The following is a 14,626-nucleotide window of genomic DNA, read 5'->3' on the forward strand; positions in this document are numbered from 1 at the left end:
ATTTATTTTCTAATTTCTAATTCATCCTACCACCTCTCAACCATTTTCTAATTTCTAATTTCAATTTTCTAACTTGAACAACAAAGATCGAAGAATTACCGGGAGGGATGAGGGGCACCGGCTGAGAGGGGCGAGGGGACGTCCGGCGGCGGCGACCGCGCTGGGGGTAGGGAGCCGGGGGCAGGGCGTCGGCTTCGGGGGCGGGGCGGCAGGCGGCGGGTAGGGGGTTGGCGGGCGGGGTGCTGGGCAGGCGGCGGCGGAGGAATGCGGCAGCGGCGGAAAAGGCACCGGGCGGCGGCGGCGGCGGAAAATGCACAACTAGCACGGCTAAGTGTTTGGGCGCGTGAGCATTCCCGTGAGAAGGTCGGCGGGGCTTAAGTCAGGGGGTTTGCCGGGTGCCCGCGATCTGGCACTCGACAAAGTGAGGCTTTGCCGAGTGCCCGCGATCTGGCACTCGACAAAGTAAAGGTTTATTTTTTTTAATTTTCAAACGGTCCCCACGCTTGTCAGCAGGCCCGTAGACATACTTTGCCGGGTGTCGAGAGAAAACACTTGGCAAACTATTAGCTTTGCCGAGTGTCGTTTACAAACACTCGGCAAAGTACACTTATATTTCGTGTATACTCCTTCAATAACGTGTTTTACTAACTTTTTCCCGATAGACTTTGAAAAAACCTTGTCAAATTCACTCAACAATGCATATTTGATTTTTCTACTAATATTATTCCATTATTTGATGCAGTTATAGCTCAAATTGAATTTATATCTATTAAAATTCTATAATTGCAGTTAATAAATAAAAATTATCAAACGAATCCGAAAAATTCCCAAAATTTGACATGAACCAATCTATGTTGTCTGTTGCCTATACAAAAAGTTTTGAAATTAAAACCCATTTCAAGTGTCACTTGGACTCCAAATCTTACCGGATCCTTCTAACTTCTACGAATCTTCTCCGGAGATGTTTCGGTTTGTAAGCATCATACGTTAGAAATTGTGCGAAACCTTCTCAATTTTTTACCACAGCCTCCATCGTATGATATCATGACATCTTGACAAATCTTGTGATTTTAAGACTTCGTTTGCTTTTTTTTAGAATTTAAAAACCATTCGGCCACACGTTCGTGGTCGTGTTTTCTGAACAAAATGTTCAAAATTTCTTTTTATTTCCTGGATGAGACCTCAATCCGGATTCAATAACATGAATATAATTTTTCCACTGATTTTATTCCATTATTTCAATCACTTGCGGTTAAAATTTGACTTAAATCAACAAATTCCTCTAAATGAAATTAATTCATTAAAAATAGCAAACAGACCAAGAAATAGACTAACTTTTAATGTGCAGTAACAAATGTCGTATGTGGGAAGTAGAAAACGTGTGTAGGGCAGAGGTGAAAAAAAAGTTTTATCTTTGCCGAGTGCCTACAAAAACACTCGGCAAACTTTAAAAGTTGCCGAGTGTCGTGGGAAAACACTTAGCAAAATAGTACTTTGCCGAGTGTCGATAACGAACACTCGGCATAGTTCTAACGGCCGGCACGCTACCCTGACGGACGGCGCACATGCCAGCCACGTGATGGAGAGTTATCGAGTGTCAAATCTTTGCTGAGTGTTTTCTCTGTGACACTCGGCAAATAGGATGTATGCTGAGTGTATAGACGGAGACACTCGGCAAACGGCGCGTTTGTCGAGTGCCCAACAAAAATCACTCGGCAAAGATTTTACACTCGGCATATCAGTGAGATTTGGGAAACTCAACACTTTCACATTTTATTGAGATGAAGACGATATTAGAGAATCCAAATCAAAATAATAGTATTCTTTACATGGATGGGTATTTCATTCAGAAATGGCCAAATTACCTCAAGGAGACGATGATATTGCTGAACATTCAGTTTTAAACTAAGCATTACACCGGAAAGAAGAGCAAAAAAATTTAAATCTAGCTCCTGAGTGACAAGCACTCCTTAGGCAGCACCTCTAACTTATTGGTGACCACCCATGACTCCAAGAAATAGCTAGATAGGGAACATGAGTAGTAGTATGGTGATAGGATGGATCGGATGGCCCATCGACATCTTGAAAAGTGCGGAGACAACGCACTCGGTGACGGTCAATGTCATACTCTATCACCATGCACCGTGTTACCATAGTAACGAAGAAAGTAAACTAGGCTGGCATCTGGATGCATGGCCATCACAGAGTAGTCATCGATATCTCGGACCACGAGGTGCTTCTTCTTAAACAAGCTCAAAAAGCTTGCTCTGCGCTTCAAGTTCCAATCATTCTCCTGGAGAACCCAAATGAATAGCCCAGAGGGCCTATCATCACCAACCCTCTGTTCAGTAGTGATGCAGTGCAGGCAGCCCTGCGACTGACCAACGAAGATCACAGCACTGCTGCTAACCGCTTGAGGTACGGTGGGTGCGGCATCGGGATGATCCTGTGCGTCTTCCCTTCCACACCCACCTCGACTATCTCGTCTTCCCTTCCCAAGATCAAGTAAAGCATCTCGTTGAGAAAGGCTCCTGGCAAGGCACGTACTGAATCTCCATGGGAGATGCCGGTGTTGTCACCGTAACGCCATTGTTCAGATGGCCGCTGCCTGTCTTGGTCGCTCCAGTCTGTCTCGCTGTTAGTCCATGCCCCGGTCTTGGACGAGTAGGTGTGCACGGCCCTCAGGCGTGCATACCCCCAATCCGAGCAGAGTAGCAGGTGGAAGTGGGAGGAGACGGCCGGATCGAAGACCAAGTAGGTGTGCGTGTCATGGGTGCACGCCGGTGGGTGCGTGTCTTCAATTCCCAGACGCAGGTCGGCACGGCCACCCACTGCTCCGTAGCCGGATTGCAGAAGATGCAGCCAGAATCCCACGTGTCGGAGTCCTCCGACATGCGGCCGAAGAGGGCCCGTTGCAGGAGTCCAGGAGGAAGATGCCGCCCTCCCCGCCGGCATCATCAGGGAGCTCGTTGGCCAGGAATGCGAAGGAGGGGTCGACGGGAGGCGGAGGCGGAGGCGGCGCGGCGTCGGGCGGCGTCGTGCCCAGCAGGCTGACGAACTCCCCGAAATGTGGCTGGGGCAGGTGCCGCAAGAACTCCTCCCAGTCGGGGTCGGAGACATATCCGCCGTCGTCGTCGTGGAAGACGCCCTGCAGGGTCGGCGCGATCACCTTGCGGTGGAGCGGGCCGCCGTGGATCTCGCGCTGTGCCCTCAAGGCGAAGCCGCTGGCGCGGCCGGCGGCGGCGGCGACGCGCGGCTTGGTGGTGCCCATGGGTCCGTTGCTCTCCATGCCGGCGCTGCGATCGGAACGGGAGTCGGGAGGCGGTGCGGAGAGAGGGTCTGGGAGATGACGGCTGTACTCGAGGCTTTTGCTTGGTAGGGTACTTGTTGCGCCAAAAGCGCGGCGGACGTTTCGTACGTGCGATGAGGCGCTATTACGAAAGGGTTGCCACCGTGCGGCAAGCACGGTTCTTTAGCAAAATCCTGCGACAGGTACGAAAAATCATGAACCCCTTCAGATCATGAAGATTGATACTAACTGATGGAATAGACATCTGTCTTTGCAATTGGTTTGTGGTCTCACTACCGGAACTGTGGGTTTGCCGAGTGCCAACTTCTTTGCTGAGTGTACTCTATCAGGCACTCGGCAAAGAAGCTATTTGCCGTGTGCTAAAAAAAATACTCAGCAAAAAATGCGACACATGGTAAACAAATAAAAAACACTCAGCAAACATTTAAGAGGAAAACACTCGGAAATGAATAGAAATTTTGAACATCTTGTTCAGAAAACACGACCATGAACGTGTGGCCGATTGGTTTTTAAATTTTAGAAAAAGCAAACGAAGTCTGTAAATCATGAGATTTGTCATGATGTGATGATATCATATATGGAGGCTCTGGTAAAAAATTGAGAAGGTTTCGGACAATTTGTCACGCACGATGTTTACAAACCGAAGCATCTCAGAATAAGAGTCGTAGCGTTGAGAAGGGATCAGTAAGATTTGGAGTCAAAGTGACGGTCGAATTGGGGTTTGACTTCAAAACTTTTTGTACAAGCAATAGAGAAATATATATTGTTTCATGTGAAATTTTGGTAATTTTTTGGATCTGTTTGATAATTTTAATTTATAAGTGTAATTATAGAATTTTAATTGATATAAATCAAATTTGAGTTGTAACTGCATAAATAATAGAATAATATTTGTAGAAAAATCATATATATTGTTGAGTCAATTTCACAAGGTATTTTCAAAGTATATCGAAAAAAAGAAAAACACGTTATGGAAAATAAGGAAATGAAAATGTAACTAATATATTTGTCAAGTGCCTTAAACCCTAGATACTCGGCAAGGATGAGTTTGCCGAGTGTCAGATCGTGCCATGATCTGCCACTCGGCAAACCCAGCTTTGCCGAGTATCCTAGATTCGACACTCGGCAAACTCAGCACGTTATAAGTGAGTCCTCCGCCTCTGCCCCCAACCCTTCCCTCCCTCCCGCCCCCCCCCCCCCCTCCCATCCCTCTCGACGTCGCCCCTCCTCCCCTCCATCCCTCCCGGCATTGCCGCCCCCTCCTTCTCTCGACCCCCCCCCCTCCCTCCCTCTCCCACCGCCGCCCCCTCCCCTCCCTCTCCCATCACAGCACCCTCCATGCTGCCCTTCCCCTTCCCCTCTGCTTGCCCCTCACTGACAGTGAGAAGTGGCAGCAGGGCAACGCATGCAGTGGCGCGCGGAGGAGCGGTGTCCGGCGGCGACGGGGCCGCGGGCTGCAGCGGCGGGAGTGCTTAATGGTATGTACTCTCTCTCTCCCCCTCCCCCATCTCCCTCCCTCTCCCTCTTTTTTTTCACAGGTGGTGGCGGCAGCGGGCGGCGTGGTGGCGGCGAGCGTGGCGGTGGCGGCGGTGGTGCGGCCGAGGCGCGTGCGGGGTGGGGGGCTTTTTTATTTTTTTATGAAATTTTTTTGCCGAGCGTCGGTTTTAGCACTCGGCAAAGTCTTTGTCGAGTGCCAATAAAAAAATACTCGGCAAAGAAACTTTTGCCAGCATTGTACGCCGAGTGCTGGTTGTCGAGTGTTTTTTGGGCTTTGCCATGTGTCCACGACGCACGGCAAATCTGGCAATTCCGTTAGTGTCTGCTCGAAACAAATAAATCACGAAGAAATTTTCTTTTGCTATTATTAATGGACTTGTGCTTAATTTTAAATTTTGACGCACACCATGACGACACCATGTTAGGGGCCGGGGGGGATTTTCTATCGAGTCCAACGCTGCAACACACGCAATTGGCGACATTATGTAGGTAGCCTGCTAAATGGATTCCGTTTAGGGTTTTGCTAAGGTACTCCTAAATAAATGTGGACTGTCCATTTGCTTAGATTTGGATAGCTATTACCTCCGATCCTAAGAGGTAATCTAAGAAATATATATTTGTATAATTATTAATTTAGAAAATATGATAAAAAAAAATGCAAAATATCTTTCCTCAATTAGATCAGATGCTGTTAGATGTAAAGGATCCAGCCTATCACGATAGTTTCACGTTAAAGCAGATCTGACAAATTTCATATTCCGCTTTTGTTAACGTGACATGGTGCAAATCCCTGAGATCTTGTAACGTGTTTTTCACCTGAAATTATGGTGGCATGGTGATGGATTAAAACGTGGCATGGTGATGGGTTACAACGTGACATGGTGCACACCGCATGCAATTCTGTAACATGATCTTTCATCAAAGTGATAGTTGCATTTTGTGTAAAAAATATTCATGACTCAGTGAAAGGCCAAAGATCGCATTTTACAACGGCATGCATGGACTTCTTCCAAAGAAAAAAAAAATGACGGCATGCATGCTCGCATGCAGTTTGTTTGGAAAAATGATTTGAGGAGGATCTCTGAGCGTCGCCGATTTCTTTATTTTCTAATTGATGTTTTTCTATTTACAAAATGAAAAGGCCCATATTACCTCTTTGGAGGAAAGAGGTGCACCGTAGCAAAGCCTGTTTAGGGTTTAATGGTTTTAGTGGGTTGGTTTTCTCATGGAAGTTGTTTAGATGGGTTACTAGTAGGTTGATTTATCAAATGGTTTGGTTTGGTTTGGTTTGGATTCCTCCTAAGAGGAAATGATCTGGGAGTGGTATAGAGTGGGTTGCATTGGTTTGATTCGCAAAACAATTCAAAGATCCAACTCATGATGTGGGGTCCACATGTATGCACAAAACAGCAGACAGTTAAACTGAATTATCTCCAACAAATTTCGATCAATTTCGCTAGAATTTTAAGGTGTGAACAAACTCGAGTTTTAATTATAGGGTCCGGCTCTTGATGCGGGATCCACATGTATGTTTAGGCATACTATTTTGCATAAAATACCGGGAAGTCAATTTGAGTCATTTCTAACAAATTTCGATTAATTTCACTAGAATTTTAAGGTGTGAATGTGAAGTTTTAATTCTCAGGTACGGCTCTTGACGCAGGGTCCATATGTATGTTTAGCCATACTATTTTGCATAAAGTAGCGGGAAGTCAAATTGAGTCATCTCCAACAAATTTCGATCAATTTCGCTAGAATTTTAAAGTGGGAACGTGAGGTTTTAATTCTAGGATCCACCTCTTGATGCGGGGCCCACATATATGTTTAGCTATACTATTTTGCACAAAGTAGCGGACAGTCGACTTCGATCAATTTCGATAAAATTTTAAGGTGCGAACGTAACACTTCAGTTTTAGGGTCCGATTCTTGACGTAGGACCCACATGTTGGTTTAACTTTTATTTCAAATATATACGCGATTTTTATATGAGCCATAGATTTATGTAGCAAACTCATGAATTTTTATAATAAACTTATGAGTTTTATCAAACAGTAGGATGGATTAGCTTGGATTTATTAAGTTAGGTTAAAAAATAAATAAAGTTGATGTGGATCGGCAGGCCTTAGGCTATACAAATCTGATCGAGTCAACTGATAGGCAACATGCACGCGACGCCCGAAAACATTTTTTTAATTTCTACCAAAGGTGTGCATACGGTACACGTACAAAGTCACGTCAACACGGGGCGGGTTTGGTGTGCCTATGAGGCACGACGCCCGAAAACATCTGAGCCAGCCTCCGAGGCGCAAGGCTGCGAGGCACTGAGGTGGATTCAGCTCTCTATCCGCACGTGGTTTGGCGCCACGGGGGCGCACGCATGGCGCCATTCATTGCTGCGGCGTAGGGCCTGCGCCTGCAATAATGTAACGGCCGACGGAGTTGCCGAGCTGATCGTACTCTCTCAATACTCATCATGACTAGAGCTGGCTCATGGCACGCCGGCACGGCTTCGTACCGTGAAGCTAGGTAGAGTTTGCCTGTGCACATGCACCAGCTAGATAAATTTAAAGCTACCTTTGCTTCCGACACTGTGCCAGCTCAAGGACGACCCTCGCAATACATGTGTTTGTTTTTTATTGATGCTCATTTGCTTGCACGTATTGTTACCCTCGTACGTTGAAAATAATTTTTAAAATTAATAGAGGAAATAAACCATTTTATATTAGTGTTGTAGATGAATTTTATGACTACTTGCGTCCACACGAGAACGCAACATTATTACGTTATGAATGACCATTATCACGATTCCATACATGTAAGCCATGATAGTGGTTCTGTTAGGCTATATAACACATAGAACGAATGATGTTACGTTGACACAACCTACAGATGTGCTAACGGGCCATTTTCGTGCCTTGTCGGTCTAAGTTACGTGTCATGCCAACCGTCGTGCCGAGATCCTAGGCACATCACAACTCTCGCATTCGTGCCGTTCCAGCACGGTCCAAAAATTATGGTACCGTACCGTGCTTCAGGTCGTGCCAAAATACCGTGCTTCAAGCGACCCACTCTAATCATGAGCACGCAATCAAGCATTCCAGTGGAGCTAATAACTAACCATGAGAGGTCTTCTCAGTTGCCGAGCTCAAAAAAATATTCCAAGGACGAAAGGCACACGTCTCACCGGTGAGCCGTGCAAGACGCCAGTACGTCACCTCTCCGCGGACACGGAGGAGAGGACAAAGCGTAGCCGAGCGCCCGAGCCAAAAGCCCAGCACGGGATTCTCAGATGGGTTGCCGCTATCTTGTCCTCCCACGGGAAGACGAAGCCAAGCTTCCCTTGGACTTCTTTGGGGAATGATCCTTGGCCTCTTGTTGCGCCATGTTGGAAACGCAAATATGCTGTCGAGGAAAACGTAAAATAAAACACACCATGATCACACGCAGCGAAACGCAATCGATCTCCAGCCGCCATCATCAGAGATCAGACAAAGAACCGTTGCGGTTGGACTCGATGTTCCCGAACAGGAGCGCGGACAAAACCGCATAGTGAAGACAGGCGGAGCGTGGCGTGAAGCCCGCATGAAAACCATCAACGCCTTGTCGTGCGTACACCAGGCCAGCAGACAAAACCTGTCACCGGGCGAGTCAGTAGTGTAGATGTATATAAGAGAGCACCGGCAGGTTCGCTCTCTGGCGTCTCACCTCGCTCGCAGCTGCAGCGGCTTCACTGCTCCGATCCCACAGTTCGTGTGTTCGTTGCTGCAGCTACGGCATTTGGGAGCTCTGAAGTTGCTGGGCGGCCATGGAGAACTTGATGATGGTCAAGAACGAGATCGAGAGCTACGCGGCGGGGCCGGCTCCGGCCGTGGCGATCGGCGCGGCGGAGGGCGGCGAGGCGAGCCAGGTGGTGGTGAGGAGGAGGAGGAGGGAGCCGGCTCTGCTCGCGCCGATCAGCGGCGGCGCCAACGGCAGCGGCATTGGCAAGCCGGTTCCGAGCATCACCGTCAAGAGGAGCTCAAGGTTCCGTGGAGTCAGCAGGTAGCTAACAGTAACAGAAGCAAAACATGCGTACCTTCGAAATTGGAGTGCGTTTTTTTTTCCACAAGTTTGTAACCTGCATACTTGTTGCTTGCCATGCAGGCATCGATGGACAGGTCGTTTTGAAGCGCATCTGTGGGACAAGAACTCGTGGAATCCAACGCAGAGGAAGAAGGGCAAGCAGGGTAAGTTCTTGGGAAGTCTGAACTTCTCATCTCTTCTTGTCATGGTGGGCACAGAACACTATAAGTTAGAGATCAGATGACCAATGCTAGATATGTTGCTTGATTACCAATACCAGTCTATCTGGGAGCATACGATGAGGAGGAGGCAGCTGCAAGGGCCTACGACCTTGCCGCTCTCAAGTACTGGGGACCCACCACCTACACAAACTTCCCGGTAATGTCGCTGGAACAGCTTTACTATAGTGACACTGATGACAGACTGCTTCAGTTTGCAAGCAGCACTGAACAAATGGGCTAGTGAAGTCTGCCGGTTTGCATGCCAATGTTTACTGATTTGGTTTGATTGGTATGTTTATTTCAGGTCGTGGACTATGAGAAGGAGTTGAAGATAATGGAGAACCTTACGAAGGAGGAGTACCTTGCATCGCTGAGAAGGTGCGTACTGTCCCTGCAGAAGTATTACAGCAAAACGTTCCACCTCAAATTCTGAAATATGTTTCATTCTTCATGACAGGAAGAGCAGTGGCTTTTCAAGAGGAGTGTCCAAGTACCGAGGGGTTGCCAGGTATTACAAACATTTTTTAGAGAATTTTTCTTCAATTCTACATCTATACACTGAATGCTCAAGACTATTTAAAATGTTTTCAGGCATCATCAGAATGGAAGATGGGAAGCAAGAATCGGCCGCGTTTTCGGAAACAAGTATCTCTACTTAGGAACCTACAGTGAGTGATGCACCAACACACTTCTACCTTCCCAATCAACACAACCATGCACACAACTTCACATCCAAATCATCATCATCTCATCAATTCATCACTAATGAAATCTGTTCCAGGTACTCAGGAAGAAGCCGCGCGCGCATACGACATCGCCGCCATAGAGTACAAGGGCGTGAACGCGGTCACCAACTTCGACCTGAGATCCTACATCACATGGCTGAAGCCGAGCCCAAGCGCCCCGGTCACCTTCAACCCCGAAGCCCTCATGATGCAAACTACTCCGGCCGAGCAGCTCCTCCCGGCGGAGACCCAGATGCTGCTCCCGCGCGGCAACCCGTTTCTGCTAGACCACATCAACGCTTCGCCGGCGGCGAGCAGCGGCGCCGGCGGCCAGGAGGCCTCCATGTCCATGATGATGTCTCCCGGCGGCGCGAGGAAGAGGGGTTCGCCCACCGCGCTCGGCCTCCTGCTCAGGTCGTCCATGTTCCGGCAGCTGGTCGAGAAGAACTCCGACGCCGAGGAGGCCGGGCACGGGATCGGGGAGGCCGCCGCCCATCAGGAAGCATACGAATACCACAACTTTTTTCAGGGAGAGGCTCCGGACATGTGTGATCTCTTCTCGTCTGGTAACAATGGCCGTGCGCGAGACGGTGGGTTTCAGGGAGAAATCGCGTGCTACGACGATGGCGAGAGATTGGATGGTTGGAGTGGTTTTGGCAACGTGTCATCCCTGCAATAGTCTTGTGTAAATTTCAAAAATTCCAAACTGCTAGTTTCCCTTCCACACCAATTCCAAACAGCTAGTTTCCCTTCCGCACCTAGGCTTTGCATTGATCATTGATCAACCAGGTTAATCTATGATAAATCCCGGATACGTTAGCACTTGATTTTGTCGAGTCAAATTACAAAATCAATAGAGTCAACTTGAGAACGAAATCATGATTGGTAAAACGATGCAGGTAGGATTTCAACTAACACAGACATGAGACAGCTGCAATTTGTAACCATCGAGAAGCAATCAAACAGTTGAAACAAGAGAAATAGTGAAGATTCAAACTGAACACTCAGGATTTAAGAGGTCAACCAAACAAATATCATCCAGTATTAGACAACTTGAGACTCAAGTTGTCTTGACATGGTTTTCCACCAAAAAGGCCCGTGAATGGCAAAAACAGTTGGAAGCACGAATTAACTGGTAACAGAAACCCCTCAAGTAAGTCTAGAACAGGGTAACAGGCAACGATTTTAGTTTGTGGGATCAAGATGCCACGGCACCAAAGTTGAGCCTACAAGTTTAGTCCAGGCTTGTTTGTTGGACTTCAGCTGCAGATAAAAAAAACTAACATCCTAAAACCAGAAGCTGGTGACCTCAGGGCTTGAGGACCAGGGAGAGCCCGACCTTGGAGCTCTTCTCGATGGCCTTGGTGTCGACCTCCGTGGAGATGGTGACCAATGACTTGGGCCTCCACTCGTGCTGGATGAGTGCACTTGCCATGCCATAGTTGTTGAAGCGCGCCTTCACAGTGGTCAGAGGGTCCAGGGCGTGCTGTGTCCCAAAGGTGAGGGTGTTCTCATTGCTTGAGAAGCTGTGAGTAAGCTCTCCTCCAACAGCTGTGGTTGAATTCACCAAGTGGTAGTAGGAAGCAGCAAGGTTGTCACCCTTGTTGTTCCTGAAATGCGAAACGAGCTTAGTGTTGTAGCCTAAATTATTTCTGTTGATTGCAAATTTGTCAAAGCCTGTGCTAGTATGTACAGAAGATAGTAAGAGAAGCAGAAACAAGGCATAACATTTGACCCTCACAATTTTTCTGCTTTACAAATTCCCTAGAGAAACTACTCACTGCTAAAGGGCAAATGGGTTTCCTTGGACATAACATAAATAACAGTTCAAATAAGAATTGTTAAGCATTAGAAGAAACCACTTACAGAGTCGCTGCAGCAACAAAGTCACCAGCATTGTAGCTCAGTCCAGCATTGTATTTGGTTAAGTCCCCAGATGAAGTATCAAATGAGGCGTCAGCACCAACAGCAATAGTTTTAGTTCCAAATACACCAGAAAGGTTAACAACAGGGTTTGCATTAAGACCAACGCTAGCAGCTACACCAGCATGATGGTGCAAGTACTGGAGTTCAGCCTAAAAAGACAAAAGAGAGGAGATACAGTCAAGACTGTGAATTCAGTACTTAAATTGCTTGACCTAGAAAGGAGCATACCTTTGCTGATTTCTGGTACGGGAAAGGAATGCATAAAATTGCCTTCAGGCCTGGTGTGCCCAGCTCATGAACTGTGAAAGTAGTAGTCACCTGGTTAAAGGGTAAACATGGGTTATTTGTACAGAAATGGTGGCAACTGCTTTTAGGAAGTCTGAAATCAGTGAGACGTGGTAGTAAATGAGTAAGAACAGATATTTCAACTTACATTTGATTCTGAAGTTGCTTTCACGTCCACTGTCACATTTTCGTGCTTCAGCTGGCTCTGGATTTCACTGAAGATAGCTTCATTTTTCCTTGTGCTTGCAGCAGTAATGGCCTACAGATGACATAAGTGACCATAACTAACACAGACATGGGAAATCAATATTCAGACAGTACAACAATGGCTATCCAAAAGTTATATGACAAAGAAACATCATAACAAAGACAAAGCTCTGCATGAAATAGGAAATGCAATGCATTTGTAGGTTTGCAGCGTGACAAGTAACATGCACAACAATGTCACGAACCCAGTATATAAGATAAAATAATGAGTACAATGATGACATCAAGCACACCAGAATCGTAAAATCAGCAACAACTAAAACCAGATGTCTTCAGACAGAGATCAAAAGAAATACATATATGTAGTAAAGCAGCATATTCTGCATGTTAGACATGCATCTAAAAAACTGGAGACGCACATGCAACTCATATTCCAAAAATCAAGTCATGAAAGGAGCAAGAAGAATAGAAACTATAAATACATGAAACTAAATAGCTGGTGTATTCACAAAAGACAGTTATCAAACAAGCAAACTACAATATCTTCATGTTCCCTAATAAACAGTAGTAAACAAATCAAACACGTCACTACAAGAGAATACTAATCAATGGATTCTCCATCGAACCTTTTATCCAACTAGCAAAGTACCCATAGCAACACTCCACATTATCTCCTAGAATTTCTACTCTTTAGTACCAAACTAACCACATCCTACATTCACAACATACCCAATGAATTAAATAAGGAAATCCAGCACGAATTCACTAAAGCAACATAAGAAATCTGAGTTACCGATCATTTGCATTATCACATATACTGAACCACTGGGAAACAAAAGACAAGAAGATTCATTTGCGTTAGCACACATCCTGAACCACCGGGAAACATGACACATGCATGGACTAAACATACCGGAAAAGGAAAAAGATACGCCCAAGTTTCAGTGGCAAACACCCTCCGCATTTGACATCCACAGCATGTATATTATCCACAGATCGAATCATGCCACACAAGCTAATACATTCTCTATGTAATCTCAAGTTACTGGAAGGATAATCAACACTACATCTACAACATAAGCCAGCGGACGCCAAATCCTAAAGCCAAGATCCACACAGAAACAACAGATATAACTGCAACATCAATAGCACATTACATTGCGCACCAAAGGCCTGCACGAATCATGCCTATAGGAACTAAAAGTCAAACCGTGACTGAAGCCCATCTCAAGCTCCAAACTACACAGACACAAATCTTGCCTTTCAAACTAAAACCGAACCACATCCACGAGCCATCGCAGCTCGATTTTAAGGAACTACGCCGCATCCACTTGGACAACAAAATACCATCACCACTAAGAAAAATCTACTTGGAGCACACCAAACCAGAGTAAAGGCACGATGCGAAAACTTACAGCTCCGTTCGAGGCGTAGGTGGTGAGCGTGAACTTCTGGTCCGTGTGGTAGTCCTTGTACAGGAGATCTGCCATTCCAACAAGAAAACAATGCAAAAAGAAATAGTATTAGCAACCCGCGAGCTCAACCAAGCACCGCGGAACAACCCCAGCTTGAAAGCCCCGAATCCCGCGAGGCAAGATGAAGACGCTCGTACCTCTCGCCTTCTTCCCGATCTCGGTGTAGAGCCCGGGACCCGCGGCGGCCATGGCTGGCGGAGGAGGAGGCGGCACCGGCGGCGAGGGGTGGGGGAAGGAGAATGCGAAGGGGAATTTTGGGGGGTCGGAGGACTAGGGGTGGGAAGGGGAGAGGAGGGCGCCGCTATTTATTGGGGGAGAGGAGGGGGACGGCGCCATGCGCCGCACGATGCGAGATGGGCGGTCTGGATTCGATCTCGCGGCGGTGTTGTTGCTGACGTTTTCTTGAAGAGAAAGAAGCAGCGAGAATTTATTTCTTCTCCGGCGAGGCTGTGTTGATGCGCCATCGTGTTTGGTCTCTAGCTTCTAGGAGCCTTGGACTTTTGGAGGGCCCTTTGGAGACCGAGGGAGGTTGGTGACCGGTGAGGGGAAAAGAACAGCTCGTTTACCTTTGTTTCTTGAGTAAAAAGATGGTGCCCGATCCTTCGTTTTACTTTTTACAGCTTGCGTTTTACAGTATTAGAAGTTTAAAAGTATGCATCCGCAAAAAAAAGATTTCCAATCTCTCTTCTCTTCGCATGATTTTGATCATTTTTGAAAATATTAAGTACTTTTTATTTTCTCCAAAGTTAATATATTGCAAATATAATATAGGTCGTGGCCTGCAAGAGGCATGTTCATGTTTTATCGCGCGGCCCGCTAAGCTACACAGGCTACAGCCCATCCGCTGCGGGTCCTTAAACTGGGCCAGAAAGATAGGCAGGACGGCGACCGGGTGCCCGGCGTCTGCAAGACAGCAAG

At 46.8% G+C, this 14,626-nt stretch overlaps 2 protein-coding genes across 2 annotated transcripts; one reads left to right on the forward strand and one right to left on the reverse strand.

Annotated features, from left to right (window-relative positions):
• Positions 1-8,404: 8,404 nt before the first annotated feature.
• Positions 8,405-10,778, forward strand: LOC117850365 (AP2-like ethylene-responsive transcription factor SMOS1). The gene is made up of 7 exons (XM_072292694.1): positions 8,405-8,851; positions 8,897-9,033; positions 9,150-9,247; positions 9,395-9,468; positions 9,548-9,598; positions 9,682-9,758; positions 9,872-10,778. Exons 1-7 carry the CDS (start codon positions 8,613-8,615, stop codon positions 10,492-10,494), a joined length of 1,299 nt encoding a protein of 432 aa, XP_072148795.1. The 5' UTR covers positions 8,405-8,612; the 3' UTR covers positions 10,495-10,778.
• A 21-nt stretch (positions 10,779-10,799) lies between these two features.
• Positions 10,800-14,003, reverse strand: LOC117850366 (mitochondrial outer membrane protein porin 2). The gene is made up of 6 exons (XM_034732193.2): positions 13,846-14,003; positions 13,649-13,716; positions 12,175-12,285; positions 11,970-12,059; positions 11,682-11,890; positions 10,800-11,425 (listed from the first exon to the last, which is right to left on the reverse strand). The coding sequence occupies exons 1-6, from the start codon at positions 13,895-13,897 to the stop codon at positions 11,125-11,127; spliced, it is 831 nt and encodes a 276-aa protein (XP_034588084.1). The 5' UTR covers positions 13,898-14,003; the 3' UTR covers positions 10,800-11,124.
• Between the last annotated feature and the right edge of the window lie 623 nt (positions 14,004-14,626).

Source organism: Setaria viridis, chromosome 3 (assembly GCF_005286985.2).
Source record: "Setaria viridis chromosome 3, Setaria_viridis_v4.0, whole genome shotgun sequence".
Lineage (NCBI taxonomy): Eukaryota > Viridiplantae > Streptophyta > Magnoliopsida > Poales > Poaceae > Setaria > Setaria viridis.